The 12,508-nt window shown below is 42.1% G+C and overlaps 1 protein-coding gene across 5 annotated transcripts in view; it reads left to right on the forward strand.

The window, feature by feature from the left end:
• The first annotated feature begins 9,134 nt into the window (after positions 1 to 9,134).
• Positions 9,135 to 12,508, forward strand: part of PALM (paralemmin) — a 74,608-nt gene continuing 71,234 nt past the window's right edge. For 2 of the 5 annotated variants that reach the window (XM_039334717.1, XM_039334719.1), the window contains exon 1: positions 9,142 to 9,778. In XM_039334717.1, coding sequence (XP_039190651.1) covers positions 9,774 to 9,778 — 5 coding nt within the window. In that variant the 5' untranslated portion in view covers positions 9,142 to 9,773. Of the gene's footprint in view, positions 9,779 to 12,508 lie in introns of all 5 variants that reach the window. The other 3 variants (XM_039334718.1, XM_039334716.1, XM_039334715.1) reach the window with 3 other exon arrangements.

Genomic DNA, 12,508 nt, shown 5'->3' on the forward strand with positions numbered 1-12,508 from the left:
GGAAACCAGGACCTAACAAAATGATATCATCTCAGAAGGTATGAAAAGAGATTTTGGATATAGTAAAAAAATAAAATGAAACTCTTTTTAAGGGTGATAAAGATTCTGAAAAAAAGAGAATTATGTAAGCTCAGGTTGTGAAATAATAAAATAAATAAAAATATAACCTTGTATACCTGTTTTGTGAATTTAATGCAAGAATGCATTTTTTTCAGAATGCTAAGGAAAATTGGATAACCATCACAATCCACCATGGTAATACTGAAATCTATCATGTTATATTTTCTATGTAATATATAGTTTCCCCCCCTCTCTCTTGCCTCACTCCCTATTGAATTAGCTTCATTGCATTGCCAGGACTTATGCTGGGAAGAAGAACACAAAAGTGAGAAGGAAAGCTAACAATGTAAAGGTAGTCCTTGACTTACAACAGTTCATTTAGTGACCATTCAAAGTTACAACTGTACTGAAAAAAGTGACTTATGACCATTTTTCGCATTTATAACTGTTGCAGCATCCCCATGGTCATGTGATTTACTTTTGGATGTTTGACAACTGGTTCATATTTATGACGGTTGCAGTGTCCCGGGGTCATGTGATCACCTTTTGTGACCTTCTGACAAACAGTGTCAATGGGGAAACCAGATTCACATAACAACCAATTTACTAATTTAACAACTGCAGTGAGTCACTTAATAAATGTGGCAAGAAAAGTAGTAAAGGGGGAAAAACTCACTTAACAACTTTCTCACTTAGCAACATAAATTCTGGGCTCAGTTGTGGCCGTAAGTCAAAGGCTACCTGTATTTATACTGTATGAAGATTTCTCAGGCTCCAAATTGTGGGAAAGTAAAACATACTACAGTAAAAAAAAAAAAAAAAAAAAAAAGGCTGCATTTGTAGAGAATTGCATTCCTGGTAGGAACAATGCAATTAGTTGTTAATTCCACGAGTTTCGTGTTGATTAGTTTTTATTTTGGCTAAAAAAGCCCCACCTTTTCCCAAGAAATGATTGTGTGCAGCAGGTTAAGGAAAAGTTTTGCTAGTGAATTTCAAAAGGATTAAAGAGATACTTTTCATGGTTAGTTTAACACTGGTTTGTTTGTTTTTTTTTGAGCAAATGGCACCAGAAAGAATGTGTTAATAAGAGTTGCATTGATTTAATCAAAGACAGACAAGGAAGTTTTTGCCTTGTTTTGATAAGGATGGAAAGATTTTTAATCAAAGTGGAGAATGTTTGTGTTTGAGCAAGTTTCTTTTTATTCCAGCTAGTGAAGGAGGTGCTTCTGTTGACAAGATGGACCAATTTATCTAGCCATTTATTTATCCTTAGTCCAAGTGCATTTATGTATTAATAAATTGCTTGTTAGTCAGGTGTTAAGGTACTGTTTATTATTTACCCCATCATTTAGTTAGTAGAAATAATGAAGAAATAGTCAGGGGCATCAACTTGCATAGAGTTGAATTCTTTCGTTAGGCAGCAGTAACAACCCTTTGAGATAAATATCTGCCTTCCTGCTCAGGAATGCCTGGTTCCTGGCGTGATCAATGAGATCCTGGCACCAAGTTGGTTAGAAAGGTTTTTACTGATAAAATTGATAAGACAGAGGTTTTGATCTACCCTCTAACCTACTCTGTCACCTTTAGCTGAACTGTGTTATTATGCCCAGTGAAAATGTATGCATGATGTTGTTAGAATAACAGAGTTGGAAGGGACCTTGGAGATCTTCTAGTCCAACCCCCTGCTCAAGCATTATCAGACAAATGTCCAATCTCTTCTTAAAAACCACCAGTGTTGGAGCACCCACAATTTCTGGAGTGCAAGTGGTTCTAATGATTAATTGTTTAATTAATTTTAGTTTTTTCTTTATTTATTTTTAATCCCGCCATTTCTCCATACTCTTCTATCTTTCCCATAGCTTAGGGATCATCTCTAAAGGTTCTTCCAAAACAAATACTAGATCATCAGTAAATGCTTGTAACTTATATGTTTCATCTTTTATCTTCAAACCTTTGATTTCTGTGTCCTGTCTAATCCTTCTATTTAAAACTTCCAAAGTAAAGATAAATAATAATGGGGATAGTGGACATCCTTGCCTTGTGCCTTTTCTTATCTCAAAGTTCTCAGTATAGTCTCCATTCACAATCACTTTTGCTATCTGATTGCTATATATTGTTTTTATCATATTTGTAAAGTTCTTTCCAAAGTCCATTGTTTGTAATTGCTGAATCATGAATTGCCAGGAAACATTATCAAATGCCTTTTGAGCATCTAAAAATATTAATGCTAATTGTTTCCCTGGATGTAGTTCATAGTATTCTAATATGTCCATTATCACTCTTAAGTTGTTTTTGTCTCTTTGGTAAGAAGCCGTTTTGATCTGAATGTATGAATTCAACTAAGTATTTTTTCAGTCTCTCTGCCATTACTGAAGTAAAAATTTTATAATCCACATTAAGTAATGAAATCGGTCAATTTCATTACATAATATATGTCAAATCTGAGTATTCTTTTGGTATTAAAGTAATATTTGCTTCTATCCATGTATTTGGAAATTTAGCCTCTAACAATAGGCCATTACAAACATCTTTCAGTGGTGCGCTTAATATGTCTTGTAGATTTTTATAAAATTCTGCCGGGAGCCCATCTGGGCCCGGTGTTTCCCCATTTTTTTGTCATTTTATAGCCTCTGATATCTCCATCATTGTTATTCTTTCTTCTAATATAGTTTTAAATGTATGTTATTGAATTATTGATCAACTCAGCCACCATGTTGCTTTTCAAATATTTAAATGTAAAACTAGAAAATCAATAAAATTTTGTTTTTTTAAAAAAAGAAGTTTCTCTTGTTGAAAATGATCAGTCAGCTCTAGCCTTCTTCACTCTTGAGCAGTGTAACTATTTCCATATCATTTCACTATGAATTGTGATTTACATCAGAAGTCTCCAAAGTTTCTCGGTTGGCAGACCGGAGGGAAAAGGAGGGGAAAGCATTTTATGCATGCGCGCACACAAAGGGGCTACAAGCACGCACAACACAAATGGGGCAGTGCTAGCACCCATGTGACACTCACCAGCACTGCCCCATTTTTGCCACACAGTGCCATTTTCGCTGTGCAGCACCCTGTTTTTTCTGCACAGTGCCCTGTTTGCTCATGGGGTGAGTACGTGCACTGGCCAGCCTGTTCCATGGCCCGGTGGCCAGTAGGCCGTGGGCCGCAGCCCACAGGTTGAGGACTCCTGATTTACATTATTAACTTTCCAGTTCGATTGGTTTTTTTTTGGTTTGTTTATATTTTATCAGCTTGAGTCCTCCCCAGAAGAGAATAGTATGATGATGTGGAAGAAAACAGATTGTCACTCTCAAAATTCAAGTGGCGAGCGAAGAAAAGGTTTATTTGAGGGTTGAAGAAGGAGATGCATTGTGAGCCTTGCAAAGAACATAATGCAGTCATATATCCTTGAAAGTCAGTTAAGTTGTGTGGACTTCAACTCCCAGCATTCAACAAATTTTATATAGCCTTCCAAGTCAACATTTGCAATCAGCAAATTCGTATAGCCTTGAAAGTTGCAACATTGGCAAAGCAGTCTACTGAACAGGAATATTTTGTGGCTGACTTCTTCCTTAAAATCCAAGTCAAAAGCGATCCTATCTTGCTTTGTAGCTGTCCAGTCTTTTACAAGAGGCTCTGCCAGGAATATTTCTTGCCCTACTGACTTTGACACTCTGTGCACATTGGATCAAGCAAAGCTGCACATTCATTTCCTGAAACAAGCAAAAACAGCTGTGGCATTGCAATTTTACTTCCACAGTAGGAAGAGGGCAAAATAAATAAAACCGGATATCTTTACTGGCCTTGGCTAGGTTACTACTGGAAACAAGAAACAAGATAAGAGGAAGACTCATATTTGTTTAACAGCTTAGCTCAGTGATTTTCAACCTCAGCAACTTTTAAGATGTATGGATTTCAACTGCCAAAATTCCTCTGCTAGTGTTGAGAAACTCTGACTTATCTGCACAGCACTGTTTGTTCTAGGTAGCCAATTCTGTTGCAGGATAAGCATCTCCCCAATTCTGTCCCGGGGAATTAAATGATTTAATTTAGATCATTATATCTCAACCTCAGCAAATTTTAAGAGTTAACACATTCATGTGATCAACATTTGGGCACTTGGCAACTGGCATCTATTTAGACAGTTGCAGTGTCTTGGGGTCCTGTAATCACCATTTGTGACCTTCCCAGCCAGCTTCTGACAAGTGAATCAATGGGAGAAGCCAAATTCACTTAATGACTGTGTGATGTTGTCTATTCCAGCTAGAAAAAGGTGGAATAGACAACATCACCACCAGACGGATCTTCAGCTGGCTGGCAAACAAGATTCAAGAAAGAGGAAGGAAGGAAGGAAGGAAGGAAGGAAGGAAGGAAGGAAGGAAGGAAGGAAGGAAGGAAGGAAGGAAGGAAGGAAGGAAGGAACCGTGCTGCATTTGACCAAAATACCCATCTACTCTGAGGCATCCTGTTCCCTGACAGAGAGTCCCTCTTGCAAGGCTTCAAGTCAGCAACTTCATCCCATTGTGCTTGACATGATTCTCAGGTAAATTATCTTTCCACACCTTCCATTTTTAGTTTTCCTTACCTGCTGCCTTTGATCCACACAGCCACCTTTGTTTAAAATCCTTTCCAAAATCTCATTTGAAATCAGATCCTGATTTCCAACTGAGGCCAATTAGAACTTTTGAGCAGAGGACAATTACTATAGCTCTCTCATATTGTATAATAAATAAGTGATATTTGAAGATGGAGTGATTCAGGTTATGGAACCTCTAAGATAATGGCCACAAACTACTAGACCACGGGGTTCATAAATGAGATTTAGTGTCTCTAAACCGTACATCTTTCTCCCAAATGGTTCCTCCTGGCCTAAGATTACCAGCAACATGTAAACATGCTCCTCGCCTCTTTCCAACTGAGGTTGGAATTTAGCCACACTCTGCTTAAGGAGCTTGATTCAGATCATTCTGCTTCCTACACCGACTTGGAGCAAAAGATTTGAAGCACCCCCCCAAAAAATATGCCCAAAGTAACTGAGGATGGCAGGTTGAGAATTGAGGAGGATATCTTCTACATGCTTAGCTTATCTGCTGAACAGGAAGGTGAAAAAGTCCACTTACAGATCTGCTCCTGTTTTCCTCTGCATGATGCTGAAGCCCTAGAAAGTGTACAGAGAAGAGCAGCAAAGATGATAAAGAATCTGGAGGCTAAATTGTATGATGAATGGTTGAGGGAGCAAGATATGTCCAGCCTATTGTAGAGAAGGATTGTTGGGGGGAACATGATAACTGTCTTCCACTACTTGGGGGGGGGGGCTCTCACAAAGAAGAGGGGATTGACTTGTTCTCCAAAGCACCAGAGGGCAAGACAAGAAGTAATGGGTGGAAGCTTGTTAAGGAAAGATCCAACCTAGAAGTAAGGAGAAATTTTCTGACAATTCATCAGTGGAACAGCTTGCCTCCCGGAGTTGTGTATACTCCACCACTGGAGATTTTCAAAAATAGACTGGATAACGATTTAATTGCCTTGAGCAAGGGGTTGGATTAGAAGACCCCCAAGGTCCCTTCCAGCCCTATGATTTTCTGCTGAGCATTTTCTGCAGAGTCCAAGACTGTTCAAGAAAATCAAAGGCAAACTACCAATTCTGTATGTATTTTATGGGAATTAGGATTAATGGGCATTATGAATGTCACCACTATACTTAGAACTTCTATTTTGTAGAACTCATCACCAGTTATATCAATCCTCTAATATTCTCTTCAATTAAAACAAAAATGCTCACTCCAATTTGCATTCTGCCTCCCCTGATTATAAAAATTTGGGGTTAAATCTTCACCCAGCCCCGAGTTCAATAGAATTCAATTTCAGAACAAGCTGCAGAAGCTTTTTTCAAAACTCCCAATTTAAAAAAAATGCTCCAGGAAATGAAATAAAAATCCCCTTGACCTTTATTTGTACCTATTAATTAACTAATGATATAATAGGTTGATTTAATTATACAGACCACTTTCATCTTCTTAGTGTATTTTAATATAACATTCATAATAATACAAAGACATTAAAGGTGGATAATCTATAAATCCAAATAAAACTTGTGAAGTTCTTGAATTCAAATTGGTTGTGAGTTATTAAAGACAGCTGGGTAGTCTGAACCAATACACGTAATTAATTTTTTTAAAAAACAGGAATACTGTAGACTAGTGGTGGAGAACCTATGGCACGGGTGCCAGAGGCGGCACTCAGAGCCCTCTGTGGGCACGTACGCCGTTGCCCCAGTCCTAGGCCTTCAGCTGGGTTTTATAAAACCTTTTTGCTTTAGGCCTCCACTGCCATGTGCAAAAAAAAAAAAGGTTCAATCAATCAGTCAATTTCAACTTCTCGCGGGAAAAAAAAAGCTTGCAAAGTTGGAATTGATTGAACTTTTTAGTCCCACAAAGTCTGCCGTTTCCACCGCAGCCACGCCCACCCAATTGGCCACACCCACCCAATGGCCACACTTACCCGGTACTCGACGATGCATAAGTGGGTTTTGGATTGCAGTTTGAAAAACAGTTGTAAGTCACTTTTTTCGGTGCCGTTCAGTCAATAAATGAACTATTGTAAGTTGAGGACTACCTGAACAAAGAACCAACACTGGATGGAACCAATGGAGGAACTGGCTCCTGGGTCTGGTGAAACCTAGGAAGTATGGAAATTGTTGAATAGATTGTGGACGAGTACAAGAAGATCCAGAGACACTCTGAACAAACAGGGCTATCTGGTGGCTTCAGCCCTTTGTAACTTTGTAGACTACAACACATATGTATATCTGTCCTTTGTGTACTGACCAGTGTACACTTGAGGACTTCAGGGTGGTGCAACAGGACACAATTAATGTTGCTGGGTTCTGGGCAAGATCTATTTAACTTGTACATATTTTAATCTTGAATTTTAAATTTTATGCTGTATAGTATGTCTTTTTTAAACTGTGATGGTTCTTACACGAATAAGCAAATAGGTTAGCCATATCACTCCTGAAATATATTGAAGAGGCAATGGATATGGCATGGTAAGAATGCTATAATTAACACCAACTGGTGGCAGCACCTGCCTGATTTTGGCTGATTCAAAAAATAAATAAAAAGGATCAGACAAACAAGAGGAGGAGGAAGAGAAGGAGGCAGTAATGACAAATAACTTCTTTGTTGTTGCCATGTCACTATAGCAAGCAGGAAAAAAAATCATCTTGAAGTAACAAGTAGTCCTTGCTTTACGATCCTAATTCAGTCTGCAATTTTGACTATAAGTTATGATAGCCATTAAGCGGGTCACCATGTGACCACACCCAATTTTATAATCTTTTTTATGGCAGGTCATTAAGCAATTGCCATGGCTGAATGCAATGATCATTAAGCAAATCCATGGTTTGTTATTTGCTGGAAATCAGAAGTAAGTTGGTTTCTGGCAAAAACGTCATAAATCAGTCATGTGACTGCAGGGTGCTGCAAATGGCTATAGATGTGTGCAGGTTGCTGACTATTGAAAATTGTGTGTGTGTGTGTGTGTGTGTGTGTGAGAGAGAGAGAGAGAGAGAGAGAGAGCTATTGAAAATTGTGTGTGTGTGTGTGTGAGAGAGAGAGAGAGAGAGAACTCCAAAAATGGGTTGTAAGTAGCTTTTTCAGGTTCACTTGTAATGTAAGTGACCAGTTCTAAACCTAGCAGATACATTCACACAACATGTTAAGCTCAGTTAATATTCATCTGGGATGAGAGGACACTGCTCTATGCTTTCATTTTGGTTTAGTGTGTTGTGCAAATGCAGCTTGTGTGATTAGGTTATGGCATGATATAATTTTCATCTCCTTCAAATGAGTTAAGTGCTTTTGTTAAGCAAGGTGGGTAAACACAGGCAACTTGATAACAATCTTTGACAAGGAAACAGTTGTATGTTTACAGAGAGTCTCAATCATCCAGGTCACAGTTGTCCCAAAGCTGCTTTTTCCAAAAGGCAAATGGACTTTCTTGTTTTTTTTTTTTCCCTTTGAAAACATTTCACCTCTCATCCAAGAACTGAAGAAGCTTCTTGGATGAGAAGCAAAACATTTTCAAAGGAGAGAAAAAAAGTCTAGTTGCTTTTTGGATTGTGTGCCTCTTCCTTAATAGGAAAAGTCATAGTGTTGAATTTGGGTATTGGCTGGGAATTGAACAGATGATCCTCTACTTCCGTATATTGTCTTAGATGAGAGAAGCAAACCAGGCCATCCCTTATACCCACCTAAGGTCATTTTTCTGCCTGGGCCCAGAATATTATGTGAACACAGTTGTTGTTTGCCAACCAGGGTTGGATTCAGTATTTTGTGCGAAGCTGTGATTATAAGGCAACTTAATTTGCTCACTGGAGAGGATATTCTGCAAGGAGTAAATATGAGCTTGGATCATTTAGCCAATCTGCTCAGCCTCCCTCTCCTTCTTCTTCAACCCCCCCCCCCCCAAAAAAAAGCTTTCAGTTCATTTTGGTCTGAATCAGTGTTTCTCAATCTCAGCAACTTTTAGATGTGTGGACTTTTAAGTCCCAGAATTCCCCAGAATGGCTGCAGGAATACTGGGCGTTATCCCTCTTCTTAAAATCGCAGAGGTGGAGAAACACTGGACTCTAAACAACATAAAGAGTGGAAAGCTCTTCTTTTTGTTCACTGCGTTTCTCCTGAAATACTGGCCTGCATCTGTTGTGAGATCTCCCTATTTTCTCTTTTGTTCCAGAAGGGAAAACATTTTACACGTGCCCAGAGCTCTCTGTCCCACAATGATGCAACCAAGCAAGCCAGCAATTTGCTTAGGGACTTCTGGCTAGGAATCGCTCTTGTCGAATTGTTCTTTTCTGTTTCTTCGATTCAGAAGAGACCCCCCTCCCACCCTTGAATTTCTCGGCTTTTCCGCCAAAGCCATCCTCGTTCGCACGTTTCTCGGGCTGAGGCTCATAATGGTTTTCCATTCATGGCTCACGCTCAACCACAGTTCATTTTAACCGTGGCTGGTCGAACCAGACAGAGAGCCCCGATAAAGCGAAGCCCTAAAGCGCCCTTTCTCAAGACCAGAAAGCGCCCGCTACATCAAGCCCAAATCAAACCCGCTTTAAAATCTAACGCGATGAGAAAACCAAGCCGAGTCCCGTTTCAGCCCAGAGTGTAGCAGGCAGCGCAGCCCGCCGCAGCGAGCCAAGGCGCTGGAGCAGCCGGGCGGCTCCTGCCGGCCGTCGCGCCCCGCTCGCTCCCTCTGAAGCCTCGTCGGCCTTCACGCCGGCTGCCTCTTTCTGCCGGTGGAGAAAACACCCGCCGTGACGAGAGGCGACCAGCAAGCGGCGCTATTGCAATGCTGGAGGAAGGCCGGCTGGAGGGAGGGGGGAAACTCAACTGCACCCGCGCACGCACACACACACACATCCATGCCACACTCGCACATAATACCCAAGGCTTCGCATCCTCGGCTCGCACAGCCCATCCGCTCGGGACATTAACCAACGCCGGATGGGATGTGCAGTCGTCAGGTGCCGCCGCCGCCGCCGTCACCGCCACCTTCTCTGACGGCCTCTGGAAATCAGAGCCCTTGAGGAGGAGGAGGAGGAGGAGGAGGGGAGGAAGATTAATTCCGCTAAACCGGCTCTTCCCCCTCCCTTTTCTTGCACCTTGCAAGCCGCCAGACTGCCGGGAGTAGCCGAGGGGAGCACCGCGGAGTCCTGAAAAATGGAGTAAGCGTTTCTTTCTCTTTCTTTCTCTCTTTCGCTCCTTCCTTCGCTTCCTTTTGGTGTCGGAGGCTTTCCTCGTCCTCGTTCCGCCTCCCGTGCTAAAGCGGCTCCCTTGCAATATGCTGGGTACCCCCGTGGCTGTGGCTGTGGCTGATGGGGCGGGGAAGAGACGTTGCAAGGTTTGCCCAGGGCAGACCTCGCCTCTTGTTCTCCCCCCCCCCCCCACCCTCGACCGATGCTGCTGCATTGGCTCCTCGGACTCCAGGTCTCCTAGCCTTGCTGGTTTTGCCCACCAACTCTTGCTAAAGGCTTGGCTGGGTGCACAGCCCGGAATGGGAAGAGAGCTGAAAGAAAGGCTGGTCTATTTTGTCCGGGGGGAGGGTGACGCTCCATCTCTTTCTCGCAGCCTCTCCCCCTCTTTTTACCTGTTGTTGCAAGCTTTCATCTGCTGTATGGGTGTTTGTGTGGTAGTGCGTGACTGCCTCCACCCAGCCGCCCCCCCCCCCAAGCAATGACTCAGGCGATTCTGAGAGATGCACTTCGTGGTGGCTTTCTGGCTGCCCCTTGTTCCTTCCGATCCAAATTGGATCGGGGCTGGATTTTTCTTTCTTTCTTTCTTTTGCTGTCCTCCGACCCAGGTGGAGACTGCCGTTCAGGGTGGGGTAAGGTACGCCCATCAATTCAGCCTCCTTCCCTGAGAGAAAGGGGCCTCCCAAACCACTTTCGTGGGCTTGCCTGAGGCAAAAATAACAAGCCCTTTGTCTTTTTTTTTCTTTCTTTAATTTTAAATTTCAATTTCTCTGGATGCTCTGAGTGAAAGCATCTTTGACCAAGGACAGGGGTAGGCAACCTTGGCTCTTTTATGACTCGTGGACTTCAACTCCCAGAATTCCTGAGCCAGCTGTGCTGGCTCAGGAATTCTGGGAATTGAAGTCCACGAGTCATAAAAGAGCCAAGGTTGCCTACCCCTGACCAAGGAGGATGCTTTAAAAGCCCCGGATTGACAGAAAACAAAGGGATGGATTTAAGGGAAGGGTTCTGATCAGGGCCTTCCTGTAACAGTTGTACAAAGTAAAGTACCTTGGATGCTTGTCTATCCATACCTTTATTTGTATTTCCTTATTAATAAAATCTGCCCCCAAGTTTGCCCAGCCCATGTCTAACTGGTTCTTTTTTCAGTGTTAAGCACACAGGACCACAAAGTTGGCGGGGCCAGATGGGCACATTTCTTTAGTCCGTCTTGCAATCTTGCTTTGCAATCTTTGCTAAAAAGTCAGTAAAAGGGAAGGATTTTGACATTTCATTGCCCACTTTCTGACGAGGGGCTGAAAATGTGCTTTTTGTCCCCAGTAGTCTCCAGTAGGCATTGCTGGCGCTGGCCACAATCTCTTGGGAGGCTTCCCAGCTGAACTGTTTTGGTATCCACGTGTGCCAATTAACAGAGTTAGACTTCAGCCAGGGGGGGTTCTTCTAGATAGCTAGAAAAATTGCTGCAGTGATTTGAAATTTCAAGTTTCTGTTTTGGACCCTTCCCTTCTGCTATTTGAATGTTTGGGAGCCTTCTGTGGTATAACCTGAACGCATCTTGGAATTCATAATGGAAACTTTTGTTTTATGGCAGTGGTTCTCAACCTTTTTAATGCCGCGACCCCCAACCGGTCGTAAGTCGAGGACTACTCAACCGGTCGTAAGTCGAGGACTACTCAACTGCTGCAGCACCGTTTGCAGAATGGGACTTTTGGCGGGCTCAGCAGGGCAGAGACAGCCTGGACAATTCCTATTGGCTTTCGAAAGCCAATAGAATAAAAGGGAGTAGCACAGCTAAGGAAAAGGGTGAAAAAATGGCGGACTGCGTTGTTTGGCGACCCCCGTGAAATGGTCGTTCGACCCCAAATGGGGTCCCGACCCACAGGTTGAGAACCACTGTTTTACAGGAATAAAAATGAATTGACCTTAATGTACTTCCAAAAGATAAGGACTGAAATCTCCTTTAGACAAAACAGTACAATAGCCATTTTAAGGAAAGCCCGCTTGTTCTTCACTAACAGCAGATATCCTGCCTTTGAAAACTTCCCTGGAGCCGGAACATTTTTATATTTTGTGGAGTTTATCTGACTTGTGGGAGAGCAGATGAGCAAAGATGGGACTTCCCTCTGCTTTCATTTAAATATTTCATTTGTCTTTTGGCAGCTAGTGTAAGCATCCAGCTAATTGATTTTTATTTTTCTAGTAGCTACATAAAACTAACCATCCACACTAAGAATCAGGGCTTTTTTTTCTCATAGAACGCTCAGAACGGAGTTCCGGCACCTTTTTTGGATGGAACCTTGTAGGGCGGGCAAGGCGGGTTGTATGACATGTGTGAGTTCCAGCACCTTTTTTTTTTTTTTTTTGAAAAAAAGCACTGGTAAGAATAATATACTTTTGCCTGCATGGCTCTCAACCCCATAGAACAAGGGTGTCAAACTGCCGGCCCGCAGGCTGGATGCATCATGCCAAAACTGCGCCCACCCCATTGCCGGCAATGTAAAAAAAGTCACGATATGGCGCGACACGTCACTTGGCATTGCGAATTTGACACCCCTGCCATAGAGCATCCCAGCCCTCTTCCCACAGCAAGGGGATATCCAGGGAGGGTTTAATAATAATAATTCTCAGTTGTACATATATTAAAATATAGACCCGTAGCCAGAAAGAGTTGTCTTTGATGAGATGGGTGGCATATAAGTTAAA

Source organism: Crotalus tigris, unplaced genomic scaffold (assembly GCF_016545835.1).
Source record: "Crotalus tigris isolate CLP2741 ecotype Arizona unplaced genomic scaffold, ASM1654583v1 scf7180000017633.3093840, whole genome shotgun sequence".
Taxonomy (NCBI): domain Eukaryota; kingdom Metazoa; phylum Chordata; class Lepidosauria; order Squamata; family Viperidae; genus Crotalus; species Crotalus tigris.